Raw genomic sequence first — 17,417 nt, 5'->3', positions numbered from 1 at the left:
AAAAAAACCCCACAATTTTTTCGTTATACCCCTAACCTGGAAATAGCTAGAATCTGAAAATACTACAACTAAAACCCATCAAGGTCATGTAGAAGTCAATGGCAGAGGTCCCTTCAACCATTTGAAGATGTTTCATGGATTCTAGTTTTTGGGTTCTTCCCCCCCCCCAAATCCACTGATTCATGACTTCCATTCAAGTTTCTTTCTTAAATCAGAAAACATTTGATTTGTGAGTTCATTCGAGGTATACACAAACCTCTAAAACGGGACCTTTGATAAATAACTCCCTAAGAGTCTGATGCTCAAAGAAAAAAGCGGGGGGCACAAATAATATATATCAAAAAGTTATAGTAGGACCAGCACTACCTATAGGTTTAATAATTTTCTTTTTAGTAACACATTATACAAAAATGTCCAGATTTGGAGTAATATATATTTGAGACCAGTATTTGGCTGTAGCCTTATTGATGTCTCTGGCAGAAAACGTGAGAGACAATAGGACACAATATCCGATTCATTGCAGTTCGATACAGAAAGGAATGTTTTTTAAATGACAGACAAAACATCATACTTTTTTTCTGTTTCCCTGAGACTAGGCAGCTAGTCATAGTGTGAAGACTACAGCCATCAGATAGCATTATAAGTGTACAATTCCCCTTTACCAAATTTAAAGTCTGTGCATGTGAGCTCTTTTTTTTTTTTTTTGTTTGTAATATTTGCCAAACTGATCTTCAGGTTTAAAGTGGATGAGAACATGTGAAAAAGTAATTTCATTTGGTGTCCTCGTGTGCCTGTCCTACTTGCGAGACATTCATCTGAGACCTGACTCTTACAGATGTCTTCTGTTATGCTTTATTGTTAGAAACAGAAATATGCTATAGTGGTTCTGAAGAATATCTGCTGCCTGCAGTTACTACAGTAAATCAAGAATAGCCTACCTTTTAGCTCACCAAATCCTTTTAAAGTAGACCTTAATGCAGCAACAGCTAACAGCTGCTCCTGCACGCCCATCCACATACCAATTGAAGCATGTCGTTAGAAATAGAGCAAAAATGCAATTTGTTAAAAAAGTGCCACAAAAATCCTGTAACATTTTAGCTGATGTCCAAAAATTAATCAGAATTCCTTGCTTACAATGGACATACTTGACCCATATAAAGAAGTGTAATATTATATTACTCTCTCATCGGTCAGATTTGTTGCAACACAGAACTGCTTTATACATGCCCATGCTGCTTTGCATATAAGTAGGGGAAAGGTCCAGATTATATTATTCCTGTAATATTGCTTGCTAAAAGTGAATATTCTGTGCATACATAATTAATCATATATTTATCAAATCTTTGCAGGTTTTATTTAGCACATCTTCTGATAAAAGCAGCCCTTGGCAGATGTTGGCCCTATCGTCTATGGAAAGCTTTTGTATCCTGTACTCTCTGTTCTTTCATTTAATTTTGAATTGGAATGCAGTTTGAGGTGAAAGCCTAATGGATATACTATTATTAGGAGTGAAAGGTTCATTCTATTACAGTATGAGAATGAGATTCTTCTCTGTAGAATTAATCTTAAAGTAGAAAATTACTTGGTTCAGAAGGATTGCTCCTTCAAGATCTCAAATTACACATCTTAAATTAAAGAACAAAAAGAAGATTTTGAATTTTCTTTTTTTTTTTCAGGTTTCTCATGTTTGCCAAGTAAAGGTTGGTGTAAAATATAAACGCGTGCAATGCAAATTATTGAAGTGGATATTTAACTAAATGTTGTAGTGTACTTAAATATAGATAATTATAAACTAATCAGTGAATGATACTTCGGCAATCATAACAGTCCTTATAGGTAATTGCTCCCTCTAAATATCCATTGCTCCTGGTGCTTCGTCTTTTGCAGGGTAAAGATTTTTTTTTTCCAGAATATTGTTAAACCAAAGTAGAAAAAGTTTGTCAACACACTATCTGCTCGTTTGAAATTGTATTTCATGTGACTCTCTTCTTAAAGATTTTAACCTGTACAAATTGTATACTAGCAATGGGATGTGGATTATAAAAGATATTATTTTATTACAGAACTACATTAAAAATGTTGGTATCCATTCGAAATATGGTTACTGAGTTATTGGATTGTTCAACATTTGAAAGTTAATTTGGAAGGGGAAGTTAATGTTAAGTCTGTTATAGAATGTCCTATTCTTTGCAGTTGGTCTTCATTATTTGGATGAGGAGTAAGAAGGGAAAAAGGGAGAGAGGAGCAAACTGAGCATGCTCAAGCCCTAGCCCCGGAGGTTTCAGCTGAAAGTAGGAAGTCTGATCCAGAAGCCCATGTGTACACAATAGAAGGAAAGAAATGCTCAGAGGACTCAGAGCAGCATTACATTGAGGGTTTATTGGTGTATTTATATGGACTAGTGATGGGTGAAAAAATTTGGCAGGCATAAATGTTGGAAAAGTAGTTTGCGTCAAAACAATCATGCGTCAACATTATTCGGACATCTATTGACTTTAACGCCGGCGTCAAGATTTGTGCTTTGCTAATTTTTCTGGGCAAAGTGAAACAGGACAAATTCGCCCATCACTAATATAGACCTTTCTGATAAAGCTTACTCTGTTTTGACCTTTCCTTCTCCTTTAAATTAAATGTTAGAACTAAATATACTAAAAGTTAACTTAAAGGTGAACCAATCCTTTAAACATTTGCCTTTCTCTTCTACTTCTTTCTAGTTTTTAAATACTGGCAACAAGAAAAATAATTGCTCTGTGAGGCAACAATGTTATTGTTACTTATTATCTATCTTCCTATTCAGTTCCTCTCCTTTTCTTATTCCAGTTTCTCCTTCAAACCACTGCCTGATTGCTGATTGATGATTGCTAGGAAAATAAGACTTACCGGCAAGATACCAAAATGGATAGCTACTTCACAAAAAGCTAAATGACTAAAAACCATAAAAGATAAAACTTTGAAGACTAACTTCAAATTGTTCATAATATCTACTACATATTCGTGTAAAGGCGAACTACCCCTTTAAGAAATGGAGTTTAAGAAAATAAATTAAAAAGGCTAAGGCAAGCAGAAAAGAGAATGGTGTAGGAATCAAAGGAAGGGGGGGGACATGACAAAAAGAAAAAATAGGAGAGGCATGTGGAAAACAATGGAGAAAACAAATGGGGGAAAAAAAGAAAATGGATATAGGCTATGTCCTATGTCTGTACAGCTTAATCCTATTTTCTTGTTTAACAAATGTGTCAACTGTTAGTAATCTTACCCATGGGCATTTTGTATGCCTTTATAAATACATGCCAAGCGCCTAAAGATGTATATAAATCGGATTTTTATACTATATATAAAAAAAAAATACATACACACATATAAGAGGTTGATTTATTAAAGTTCAAATTCAAGTCTTTTTTTTAAACGTCTTGAATTCGAATTATGCTTTCAAACATTCAATAGTACAATATTTATTAACTGCAAAAAATTGTATTTTCAAAGCATTTCAAGTGCAAGAAAAAATATAATGGAATCAATTAGCTGATGTATTTAGGGGCCTTAAAGGACCAGTAACATAAAAAAATGTTAAAAAAATTTGTTTGTAAAAAAAAAAAACCCACAAAGACACTTTTAACTTTAAATTCGTAAAGTCTTTATTAAGATATAACTTACCGATTCTCCACTTGCGGCACTCGATTTATCCTTCCTGGCTATCTCCTATAGAAGGCAGGGAGGAGAAATCGAGCGCCGCACGATGGATCGTCGCCCTGTCGCCGTTTCTGAAGAGGAGCGCAAGCGGAGAATCAGTTAGTTATTTCTTAATAAAGGCTTTGCAAATTTAAAGTTAAAAGTGTCTTCGTGTTTTTTTTTTTTTATTAAGTACAAGAAATTTTTCTACATTTTTTTTTTTTTTTATGTCACTGGTCCTTTAGGGGCTCTTAAACACAGGCACGTTCTTGTGCGTTTGATGTGCATTTGAGATGCATATTTAAGCACAACTACATGAATCAGGTAATTGATTCTGTTATATTCTGTCTGGTTGTAGTCGTGAGTGTTCAGCATTGCATGAATTTGAATTTTTTTTATTGCAGACAATGTGTTTGATTACCTTGTTTTCACAGTGTTGTCCTTAGGCCTCAGTATGTTTTTAAATACATTTCCATGCCAGCAGCACAGGCAGATTAGTTGCTGGGAAGACTCACCGCCCTGGTTTTATTCTGACTCATAACATTCCTTCAGGCTTCTCTAATGGAAAATATTCAGAAAAATACTTTCCTTATTCTACAAGCATGAGTGTAGACATTTTTGCATAATGGTACATTTATTTTGGATTTTACCTGCTGTAATGATTTTGATTTGCTAATATGTGCAATTAAATGATGGAATGTGTTCCCAATGTATGATTATTAATATCAATAAATATCTGCTGTGTGATTATATGGAATATCATGCTGCTACTGCCGAGACTCACAGATTATGCTTATTGCTTTCTATCTTGTTAGCTGAGTTTCTAACCTTAATATTTTATGCACTAACAGTGCTTATTATATTTTCAAAAACATCACACTCTTTCCTGCCATATAGTTGTTTTTGTTCACTAATATACACTAACCTTTTAGAGCAGCATATACAGGTATAGTATCCATTATCCGGAAACCCATTATCCAGAAAGCTCCAAGTCACAGAAAAGCAATTTCCCATAGACTTCATTATAATTAAATAATCAACATTTTTATAAACTATTTCCTTTTTCTCTGTAATAATAAAACAGTACAGGTATTGGACCTATTATCCAGAATCATCGGGACGTGGGGCTTTTCGGATAACGGGTCTTTCCATAATTTGGATCTTCACACATAGAAAATCATGTAAACATGAAATAAACCAATAGGCTGGTTTTACTTACAATAAGGATTCTTAGTTATATCTTAGTTGGGGGTCAAGTACAAGCAACTGTTTTCTTAATACAGAGAAAAAGGAAATAATTTTTAAAATTTTGGATTATTTGATTATAATGGAGTCTATGGGAGACGGCCTTTACGTAATTCTGGATAATGGGTTTCCGGATAATGGATCCCATACCTGTACTTTGTATTTGATCCAAACTAAGATATAATTAATCCTTATTGGAAACAAAACCAACCTATTTGGTTTATTTAATGGTTACATGATTTTCTAGTAGAATTAAGGTATGGAGATGCAAATTATGGAAAGATACGTTATCCGAAAAACCCCAGGTCCTGAGCATTCTGGATAACAGGATCCATACCTGTACAATTCTAAGGACTGAATTGTGATTCTAAAATTCCCAGAATCACTCCTGTTTATAACTCTGCACCTTGTGGAGTTACAGTTACAGTGAGGTTGCTATATGCATCTATTACACTTGAGAGTAGTAGTAAATATTTCAGTTGCAGTATTGATAGGGCATGACATGGAAAGATGGCCAGCCTGTTTAATATGCACAGTTAAAATTCCTCTGCAATACAGAGACATCCTTCAAGTTGGAGATGAGGGGAACAATGATGGGAAATCTTTCAGCAAAACTACATCTTTCCTGTAATAAAACAAAACATACATAACTTGGAGCAGTTAATAAAAATCACAGGACGCTTGAGCTCCATGGAGTGTTATATGTAATGGACCCACTCCTGTTTTCTCAAACACTGCACTGGTGGTGCTGGCTATCTGCTTAACTGGTTTAATACCTTGACAACAGCAAACATAACGAGCCACACACACTCAAAATATATGGAGTCGGGGTGCTTACCCCATTTATTACTTCACCAAAAGAATGATGAGAATAAGCATCCTGACTGCATAAATGTTGAGTGTGTGTGGCTCTGTATTTTTGCTGTTCTCCATGGAGTGTTACCAGAGCTCAGAATGTGAACAGAAAAATAAGAATTTTTTTTTATCATTATACCTTATCTCCAGTGAGTTTCAAACTGAAAGGATGATGAGGTTTGGACCCAAAAGACTCCCTTGCTGAAAGAAAGGTAAAGGAACAGTTGTTCAGTAAAATCCCTAATAGTCTGTTATTTTCCCTTGCATATACACAGGTGTGTGGGGTTGTTTAGAGAAATATGTGCAGAATCTTGCTATTGGGCTCTTATTTTTTCTTAGATTATTAGTACTTAAACCCTCAAACTTCCAGTTTTATATAGACGTCTGATGCTTCCCCTTGATGATGATGATCAACATAATAAACTACTTAACCCAGCTTATCTGGGTTAAACTAATTAACTCCGCTTATTTCTCCTGGTGTCAGAAGAGATAAATGAAAGTCAAGTAAACTATCATAACTTGTTTGTCCGTTATAACAAAATGGTCTTTAGATGGTATGAGTAATCAGGGCAGTATACATTATTTATTTCTGAGCAATCATACATGGTTTTATGTACAGTATGTACTCTTGCATCCTAATAGTTTGTTCCTTTGAAAATACAGTAGAAAATGTTTTATAAGAACTGTCAGCCTTTAGGAAATAAAAGATTGATATAATGTCTGACTACAGTGATTATTTGAAATATATATAATACACAAATCTTCAACCGGGTGTTATATTTTGTTCTGAATGCTTGCATTTATTGAAGATTTTTTAAAAGTGACTCTTTGAATAGAAAGAATAATAGTGTTCTCCCTCACATCCTGAATCAATAGAACTGTGGGGTATTTTTTGTGTGCATGTGCGCTCAATAATTTTACTGCAATTCATAAGCAAATAGTTTTTCTAAATATGAATTTATTGCAGGATTACAAAATTTGCATCTGAAAGCGGACCAACAGTTCCACTGTTAAAATGACAGTCAATTTCAGGTTCAAATTTGTAAAATACATTGGTAACATTCACGGATGTGTGCATGCCACTTTCATGCAACATAAAGCAATGGACAGCAAGATAGAAATCCTGTATAGACAACTCTATAGACTGCAAGTTTTTGTCAAGAATTGGCAATAGTGGTATTTCTATAATAGCACACCAAAGGTTCTGGTAGATCAACACTGAAGTTAACCCCTCGTTTGCACACTTACAGGCACTTGACAGCAGTAAGGGTGGTGGCACACGAGGAGATTAGTTGCCCAGCAACAAATCGTCTCTACTACGGGCGACTAATCTTCCGAAATGCCTCCCCGCTGGCAAGAATACAAATCGCCAGCGGGATGGCATACGTATCGCTTGGTTTTCTGAAGTCACCTCACAAGGAATGGCAGAGGCACATAGTATTCAGGAAAAAGTGAGTCGATTTAAAAAGCACAAACTTTCAGATCACGTCCTTAAATGCAAAATGGTTTTAATATCCAATACTCTACAATTATGTGGTAAGACATTATGTGTCTCTTCTTCAGCAACGTGTACTTACTGTACTCACTAACAGATATAATTGAATTAATCCTTAACTTATTGGCTCAAGCTGGGAATCTCACAGATTTTCGAAATGCTGCCCTTTTAAAGCTTCAGCTTGATGGACCATTTGCAGGTGATCTGCTTGATCCAAGAAATGATGAATATATTCTTGTACAGATAACACAAAATGAGGACCCTGTTTCAAGGAGGAGACGATCTTCACAGGTTAGTATTAAAACACTATGGGATGGTTTTATAGTTGGAAAGGGGCGATTGGTTGTTGTGTTGTATCTTAACTACATCAAACATATGCAACCTTGTGTGCTCTAGCAATGGCAATGCTACAACAGCTTAGGTTGCCTGTACCTGATTTACATTTGGTTGTAGGAACATTAAGAAATGTGCTTTAGTCTAAAAAGTCTTAAAATGCATCTATTCCCCCATTACTTTGTATTTGTCAGATTGAAATGTGAAAAGTTTGCCAATTAAGTATCTCCATCTTGGTTTGTTTACACTGAATTATATGACTAAATCTTCAGATTTAGCTAAAGCCTCATTATTTCACACTGTTTTCATTGCCCTCTTCAAGTATGATAATATCTTTGCATTAATTCATTAGAAACGATGGCCTCGTTGCCTAGGGGAGTCATGTCGCCTCAGGGGAGGCCTGGGTAGGCAAAAGAGGTCAGTAATATAAAAGACCACCCAAAACATTAGTAATAACAAGAAGAGGATGCGTCCAAACTCTGTACAGAAAGACTCTAGAAAGCAATGTCTGTGTATCTTTTACCTATAGCATTATTCCGCAGTAAACTGGTTTTCCATGTATTTCACAGCCAGGACAGCTGCTGAACAGATCCCAACTACAGACCAGTTTCTCCTCATTAAGGCCCATCAGTGTAGTACAGTATTTTCATTAGCATATATAGAGCCAGGAAAGTGGAGAAAAATTAAAAGCATTTCAAGTAAGAAGACCTAGTCACAAAAAATATAATTTGTATGGAATAATAGCTCTGTTAATACAGTAATGCTGGAGGCAAGCTATAAAGCACTTTTTAGATGGTATTTGACCCAGCCAGAATTGTGAAATTTGCCCCAACAGTAATTGCTTCTGTGGATTTCATGTTTTTATGCACACATAGGGCACATATGGTGGACTTGTCTCCAATCCAAATACTTTTGGCCCAGGGTATATAATTTAATCTTTTCAGTTGTACATGTCAGCATGAAGAAGAACCCATACAAAGCTTTATTGGGATCAGTTCCAGAAACTCTCACTAATGCCCAATGGTGATTAGTCAGTTTTATACTGCTATCAGCCTGAAAAAAGCTGCCTAAATCTTGGAAAAAGTAAATTAATTTTGCTTTTGCAAAAAGAAAAGTAGACACAGTTACATTATCCAATGCCCCACTTTATATGATCGTTTAACCCAAGCATTGACATGTATTCTCAAAGTACCGACTATAAGGTTAATGTACATTGCTATAATGATGTGTTTTATATGATCTGTTGGAAAAACAACATTTGATAAAAATGTATTGACAACAAAATTTCAAAGGAATACCCTATAAACTAAAGATCACCCACTGGGTATTAAAGTACAGTCAGTGTTCTTTATATGCTGATCAGAAAAACCTGCTCCAGAGTATTGAACCCCAATAAGGGCCAAACCAGTCTATACTAAGAATCTGATCAAGAATTTCTCTGGTTGCATTTTAATACTCCTGGTACAACCAATATTTAGGAGTGTTAATATGAAAAGTATAGTTCAGATTTGGTTTGTTATTCATCTATATCCAAATATTATGAATTTGATGCACCCCTGATGAACAGGCACAATGAGAAAATATGTCTACATCTTGGGCAAATCTAGATCATTAATTAAGATAAGTGCATAGGGAGGATGTAATGCAAGGCATCTGGTGCCTTCATACATTCCCTTCAAGATCAAGGTAGATGAGTGCTAATCTCTGTAAGCATGTGTATTGATAGGTGGCATCATCATTTTTCCAGATGCACTTATTCCTGTTAATCAGACTAAGGAAAGTGACCTGTGTGCAGAATGATTTTGAAATCCTGCACTGTTTTTGTGTCTATAAACTCATTTGGCTTTTCCCTAGCTTATCTGATAGCAGCCCCTTCAGCTCAATAACATATCTCTGTATAGAGACAAATGGAAGCAAAAGCTTTACAAGTACAGACAAAAAAAATCAAGACAAAACTCTTATCTATACTGATGGTCCGCAAACTTCTAGCAATGCTTATTGCAATAAGGTAAAAAATGATACTAATATGCTCACACACAAATTATTTCTTGCAGGTTACCTACAACTGGACATTGCCTTTGAGCTCAAGGAGAAAGGAACATATTATAAAAGAAAAAACATTTGAAATACTGGACAGGTCAGTTGCACAGGAAAGATTTATGTTTTTTTTATATATGTATATATAAGTGTATGTATTGGAAGTGGCAGACAGAAAAAGTGTCTACAATCTTACTTGCTTCTCCAGTGGGCGCACGTTGTAGGTGATGCTTGTGGCTGTCACATAAAGCATAACTAAGAAGCTTTAGTTGTCTTCTGATTATCTTCTATTGAAATATTTTACTGTTTACAAGCATGGTTACTTGATTTGGCAGATTCACAATCTACATAAGTCCCTTAGCTATGTTGTCCCTGCCAGACATGATTAAAAAGGAACAAGCAGGTGTTGATTTTATAGATGGAGCCCCTAGGCCAACAACATCACCCCCTCTACCCTTAACACCTGCCACTCTCACCTGACAGTTAAGTCCCCTGTAGAGATATGGTCCAGGAGGCATCCCATCCTAGAATCCTGCCACCTTAGGCTCTGCCTTTGCTTTGTTGCCACCCCTGGACCAGACGGTAGCTCCAGGGTTTGTTCAGTGCCCTGAGTCAATTAGCGCAGTTTAGTTGCACCAAAAGAATCGGACTCGCATGCCAAACTCTGAAAATGAAGTCACATAGACTTGCAATGAAGTGCACATATAGTTGGGTCCATTTTGGTAAAATCAATGCTATTACGGTAGTGCAATTGCTTCAAGGGAATCGCCTGTTTGTGTCTACAATGATGCCAGAATTTTGGGAAATAAGCGCATTGTGGAAAAAAAAAACATGGTGATTGTACTCAAAATTGCACTTTGCTCCCTGCACCGCATCAAGTGAATGTGGCCCACTGTCTTATAAGCAATACAGTTTCATATTCACTGCTGATTTCCAATAATTCTTCTTTATTTGTAAAAATAGTTATCCTTGAATAACCAAAATGTAAAATGCTGCTGTGTTTCTACCTTTTCGCAGTGATACCATTTCAATCAATATTCAAGCATTCCTACAGGGGACCCAACTTGTCCCATTGTCTTTATCTCATCAGTACCTCAGTGCAAGCATAGAGACTCAAGTAACAATTGCAGCTGTCATTTTAGCAGGTGTTTACGTGCTAATCATATTTGAGGTAAGCCAATATGAATTGTCCAGAGCTGCTTATTTTGACAGCAGCAAAAGAACAGTATTCAAATTTTTTTATGTGGTGTGTTCAGTATTTCAGTAGATTTAAAAAATAACTTTATAGAATTTTATTACAAATGCTCTTTAAAGCCTAATGGATTTTTACTATTTACTTTAAAATATAAGACTCAACAAATGTGAAGACATTTTGGGCATGTTCTGAATGTACACCTAGAATGCAGCCATTCCTTTATGAACCAAATATATGTCCCTCCAATTAGGCATCCATAGGAAACCCTTCTTCTTATTAGCGGGATAATAGGAAGAAGTATTATGTGTTCATTTATGCTTGAATTCGACACTTGTTGGGACACTGTTAAGGTGTGTGTTTTGTGTACCGCAATTTTTGTCTTAAATCCTTCAAACCACCCTTTGCTTTTTTTTCAAATCAATCTATTCCATAACTCAATGCCATTGCTTGCCCAATAACAATCTTTGCAGTAATTTTTGTTATGTTTGCCATTCAGAAGGACAAAAAAGTATGTGGTTATTTGGAACTTTGGAACATACTCTGAGTAACACATGACCATGGCATACAAATGCATCTAGCTTCACAGAAATACTATTGTATGTGGATGAAATTGCTCAGTAGAAAGCAAATGGTAGTCCTAAAGGTAATCTGGATTGGTTGAAGTTTTGCAATAAAAAATAAAACAAGTTTCTAAATAATCATGGTAACAAAAAAAGGGGAAAAACCCAAGTGAAAAAAATGGTTGTGCCCTTTATCACTCTGTCTGTCAAGTAACAGATGTTTAAAAGGAGTTGTTACTTATATGCTACAGTATTGGTGTGTGTTATATAATAATTGTTTCCCCCAGCAGGTTTTATTATAATGTATTCTCATAGCTATTGCAATATTAAAGGTTAAGACGATCTATAATCACTGACTCTAAACAAAATCCCCACCAATCACAATAGTTAATCAAAAGCTCCATTATATTTTTCACATGGACTAGCTCAAAGTAACCACAAACAAAGAGCAATGCATGGATGCAATACATATCTTTTCTCCCTCAATCCACAAAATACCTAACAATCTACACCTTTAGACACCTTCAGAGTTATTATTGAATAACCCTATAGTCCAGGAAACAGACTATTGCATGCAGCAACTCAACCAAAGGAATGGTCAAGAACAAAAATCACCCCCACCAGTCACTGTATAAACCAGATCCATTGCTTGGTGCACATCGCAACAACTTATGAATCTGCATTAACAGTGAGATATTATAATTTTGAAAAACGTCATGGTAGACAATGTTTGTATAATAATCACCTAGGGCACCATGTCAGAATACAGTATGTTACTGCATGTTATAGACAGTGTCACCTCTTCCTGCAGAAGAGTTTTTAATTACAGGTATGGGATTCGTTATCTGGAAATAATCTAATTTTTTTTTTAAATGATTTCCATTTTCTCTGCAATAATAAAATAGTACCATGTACTTGATCCAAACTAAGATATTATTAATACTTAGTGGAAGCAAACCCAGCCTTTTGGGTTTATTTAATGTTTACTTGATTTTCTAGTAGACTTAAGGTATGGAGATCCAAATTATGGAAAGTTCCGTTATCTGGAAAATCGAGTATTTATTTTTTATAAAGGCATGGAATCTGTTATCAAAAATGTGTTTTATTAGGAGCCAATGGCCATCCTGTACATTTTTGGAATGCAGGAGGAAATACAGAGTACTGAGACTAAATCTGTTCATACACTGGTAGAACTTTTCAACTTCTTGCATATAACATCTAGAATAAAACATAGGACCCCAGCACTGTTAGTCATTATGTCACTGCACTGCCCATATATAACATGTATGGTAGAACAATGTTGAAGAATTTTCTTTTAATTGATAGGGGGATGTAATCAAAGTAGAAATAATCTGTATAAGGCCCACTAAATCATAGCAATGGATCAGCACGTACTTGTTTGAAAGTAGCCATCTTCGATGTAGAAAGCAAATGTCTTGATTCCTATGGGTTACTAGACCCAGTAAAATCTTTGCCACTGTGATTACTTTAGAACTGTAAACTGAATAATCATTTTGCAATATAATGATTATTAACAAGTATTAATAGAGAACCAACATATTTCGCAGCGGTAATATAACCAAAGCGAATAAGTCATGTGTATTGTCAAGCACTTCGCAGTCCACCCATTGAGTAAAAACTTCAAGTTTATTTCAGTAGATTAAAAACATATCAATCCTGACGCGTTTTGTATCACAGATACGTAGTCATAGGTCAAATACCTATGAATACGTATCTGTGATACATGTCAGGATTGATATGTTTTTAATCTACTGAAATAAACTAAGTTTTTACTCAATGAGTGGACTGCGAAGTGCTTGCCAATATACATAATTTGATTGCACACCACCTTCAGCTACGGGTTCGGGGCGATGCACCCGGGCCACTTGTCAATTTTGGTGAGTGTGGCCTTTTCCCTAATTTATAATAATTGTGTCAAGATTGTGCGAATTCAGGAGCGTAGGACCTGGGGTATATACACCCAGGTCACCGGCTTAAAAGGGTGAGCACGTTATCTGGATGAAGGCTTATGGCTGTCTTTCTAAGGAAAATAAATAATAATAAATAATAACGTAATGAATCATCATTAGAAGAGTGGGGTTATCCCTCTTAAAAGAATTTTGAATATGCTAAAAGCCTTATAAAATATAGGTTGAACTTGAGCTTATTATTTTGCAAAGCGAATAAGAACAAATAACTCCTACCCTATGTCTCCCATCTGAGAGGAAAAGGTTCTACAAATGTTCAAATGTCATTGTAAATGAATAATCGCAGTGCCACTTCACTGGCACTGATTGGTTAAAGAAACCAATACCTAGACCAAACATTCTTTCAGAAACAAAAACACCCCACAACCCTGCACAAACTGGGTTCTCATCACTTACATACAATTGTTATAAGTCATAGACACAAAATATGTTCAACCAGAGGCAACAGGACATGTGGACCATTGAGAATAAATGCAGGTAATGCATGTTCAGCATAAGCTTTCAGGGGAAGGACTCTCCCCTTTTCAGGTACATCTAACCTCCCCCTAAAAGCTTGTACTGAACAAAACAATTTGTGATCTAATATCAACTTTGGTTGGGGTTTTGATATCTTTACTTTAATGCAGCCACTGCCTTGGCAGCAAAGTAATGCCTATTTCCTCCTTACATTGTTTATGATCATTTTAACTGCATACAGTACAGCATTATTCTGTTAAATGAAGGTAGACCTATTCTGCAAGGCCATGTGTACTGATAATGGGTATACCATTGAATATGACTCACTGAATGTGACAATATACCGATTCCAATAAGGAAAATTAATGTTATGGAGGATCGATGTGGAAATTCATAGATGGATAGATAGGTAAAGAGAGAAAGAAGAAGCGGGGGAGTTTAGTGAGAGACAGTGATTAATGTGTGCTCAAACAGAGCCTCGAACAAATCACTGCAGGGATATTTTTTTCAGTGTTCCATTCAAGCGTAGAAGATTTTTTTTCTTTGGAACTGTAAACATGGGTAGAACTTTCTCGGAGACTGAGAGTTGTTTGCGGATCTTTGTCCTTGCTCTTGGGCATAAAAAGGGTTAGTGAGTCATTCACCGAGTAGGTTACGTTAGGTATGTTATTTGTTCACATGAAAAATCTAAATTTTGGATTTGAAGGTTAATCTGTGTAGGTGGATGTTTCCAGGAATATAAACATATTGTGATGGATGCAGCATTCAGCCTTGACAATAAACTGCTGCAGTGCAGGATGGGTTACAGTTGCACTTTATTTCCAGTATTTGGGTCAAGAACAGTGATAGCACCATAATTGCCCAATTTTATGTTTATGTTCTCTGGGAACATGCTGTTCATGTTCAGCACCAAATATTTTTCTGCCTCAAAAGACCCATGGTTAGGTTATTTCTTTTCATCTGCCAACAATTTAGGAAAGAGCAACTTACCATTAGAAATATAAATCTATTTTCTGACTTTCACTTCAAAGGAATAGCGAGTGTAAAAGCAGCTTCAAAGTTAGTTCTTATATCTTTCCACATTGTCATTATACCTATTCTTCAAAAAAACATAAAAAATGCTTCCTAGTTGGCTTATGGTACAAAAAACTCTGTCTCTGCATTAATATTTACTATATCTCATCTGACTCTTTCGGGGGTTATTTAACAAAGGATGAGTTTTTGAGGGTAGTTTTCATAAATTAGAAAACATTCGAGTTGAGTCTATTTGAGGTTTAAAAAAACCTCACAAGCCTCTCCAACTCACCCTTTGATGAACAACCCCCTAATTTAGTAAATATTTGAAGATTGTATATTTAAATAAAATGCTCATATTTTGCACTGTATAGGAACTCTAATCAGCAGGAGGCATTTACCAACTACCAATATTGAAACAAAATCAGATTATTTGCTAAGGGTTACTAGGCCTGTAGCAGATTTTGCAACATTTAATCTATTGCTGGTTGCAGAATGCTATGATGTAAAAAGTAAGTCCTATTAACAGAGACAAGGTACTAGACATTTGCCACAACTGGGTCCCCTGAAAGCTGTCAAAAACAATTTGCACCAAATAATTAACCAGTTTAAGCCAGGACAAAATAAGTGGGGAGATCATGGTTTTATATTTTCACACCCCTTAATTTTGATTTTGTGGGCACAAAAAAAAGTGCACACATGAGCACTATTCAAGAGGGTAACCACTCAAAAGGCTAATGCCTGCTCAATAGAATTGGTTTATTGCAACTCTGCAAGCTGTCCATTGCACCACAGTCACGTAACTAGCACACTAGGCTCATTGGGAATGTGTATAATGAAACCCAGATACAGTACAAGTTATTTTTGTCTGATGTCTTATATGTCAAGTTGGAATGTACGTTTGCTTCTAGAACAATGCTTGCTGTTCAAAAATGAATCTCTAACTCTTAAATGCCAAAATAGCAAGTCAAATAGCCATGTGTATTTACAGGTCACCGGCAACATTTTAGAAAATTTCATTTTAAAACTATTGTTTTTAAACCACCAATAAACTTTGCTTCAAAAGACCTAGTTGTCATCCGGTTTTATTAGAACTTGGAATAGTTTCTAAATAGGATAAAATTTCTGTATCTTAAAACTAGCCTTCAAATATATGTTACCTGGAATTAACTTTTGCATGCTTTCTAAATAAAACTGTTTTAAAGGAAAGCTAATGTTTTATGGTTCTGTTAAATAACGGCATGCGTCACCAAGAGGGTACCTTTGCTCAATCTATACAACACGACATCATAATGAGTGAAATTGGTGTACTGCAGATCAATAAAATGCTATTAAATGTTTCAGCTAAATGAACTCTTCAGCAGTTCACTGATCTCTATCAATTGTTTTAGGCTGTTTTAAGCAAGGATTTCCTTTAACACTCGCTGAGAACTGTTCGAGTAGAGAACTCCAATTCCCTGATGGTGATCAGACCAAACTAAGAAAACAAATATGCTTTATTGTCAAAAGACCATTTCTTATTTTATTTAGGAAGAAAACTTTGAATATAGTTATTAAAGCATACATTTTATAGCTTAATAACAAATTATGTAAGGACTGTTGCATTTCCTCTGTAGGATCTTTTTCCTTTTTATAGCTTTGTCATTAAATAGTTTCCCTGGAAGTTTGTATGTTGGCAGGCATAATTTTTCCATTGTGTGCCACCGCTCTGGAAAACACAATACAATTGTTTTGCTACTTTTCACTAAGGGAGACTGAATTGGGCCCCACACTTCATTTGCATAGAATAGCTACTGTGATATAGAGAATGTAGACCCAGGTCTAAGGCCACATTTTAATGTTTGCTGTATGAGGCCATCTGGTAATATATCATAATAAAGGAAAAATGCTCAAATACAAAGCTACCAAACATCAGGCAGCATTCTACCATTTGAAAGCAAACATCTTGTTCTAAGTTACTAGGCCTGAAGCAAACTGCGACCAATGAACAGGATTATTATTAATAGTTAATAGTAGTAGTTCCTATTGGGTGGTGCTACTGCCTCTAGGAGGGCCCGATATAAAGACAAAAAGAAAGAGAATACATTCAAATGCATATTCAGTGCATCGAACATACCAGTAACTATTGAAGAGTAAAAAATGCTTGACCAGGGGCCTTAACTCAAACTTGTAAACACCTCTGCTTAAGGGTGTGTCCAATTTATCTTGGGTATCTCTACCTTATAAACAGGGTCTTCCTGTTTAATGATTTACCATTATCCCTGGCAACCAAGAATTACTGACACTTATATAACTTTGTGGCAAATAAATAAGCTATAGCAATGATAATCATAATATAAATGTGTATCAGTAAATTCATTTTTATAATGTATATTATAACCGTAACATGTAGAATGTACATTGTTTGCATTCTGGAATTCAGTCCTTTTTTTTATTGTATCTCTATGTAATCAAATAAGGCCAGACGCCATTAGTGTTACACTATAGCACCAAGACAAAAGTTTCTTTGAGATTCAGTTTCATACAAACATGCTTTCTTAGACCTTGTATCTTTGATGGGTTAGATGCTT

General features: G+C 35.5%; 1 protein-coding gene across 3 annotated transcripts in view; it reads left to right on the top strand.

The window, feature by feature from the left end:
* Positions 1-17,417, top strand: part of LOC108708435 (P protein) — a 155,470-nt gene that overhangs the window by 64,919 nt on the left and 73,134 nt on the right. For all 3 annotated transcript variants that reach the window (XM_018247127.2, XM_018247125.2, XM_018247126.2), the window contains exons 6-9: positions 1,350-1,422; positions 7,398-7,555; positions 9,652-9,734; positions 10,652-10,805. In XM_018247127.2, the coding sequence (XP_018102616.1) occupies positions 1,350-1,422; positions 7,398-7,555; positions 9,652-9,734; positions 10,652-10,805 (468 nt within the window). The remainder of the gene's footprint in view (positions 1-1,349; positions 1,423-7,397; positions 7,556-9,651; positions 9,735-10,651; positions 10,806-17,417) is intronic.

This window comes from Xenopus laevis, chromosome 2L (assembly GCF_017654675.1).
Source record: "Xenopus laevis strain J_2021 chromosome 2L, Xenopus_laevis_v10.1, whole genome shotgun sequence".
In the NCBI taxonomy this organism is placed as follows: domain Eukaryota; kingdom Metazoa; phylum Chordata; class Amphibia; order Anura; family Pipidae; genus Xenopus; species Xenopus laevis.
This window is presented reverse-complemented; position numbering and strand designations above follow the sequence as displayed.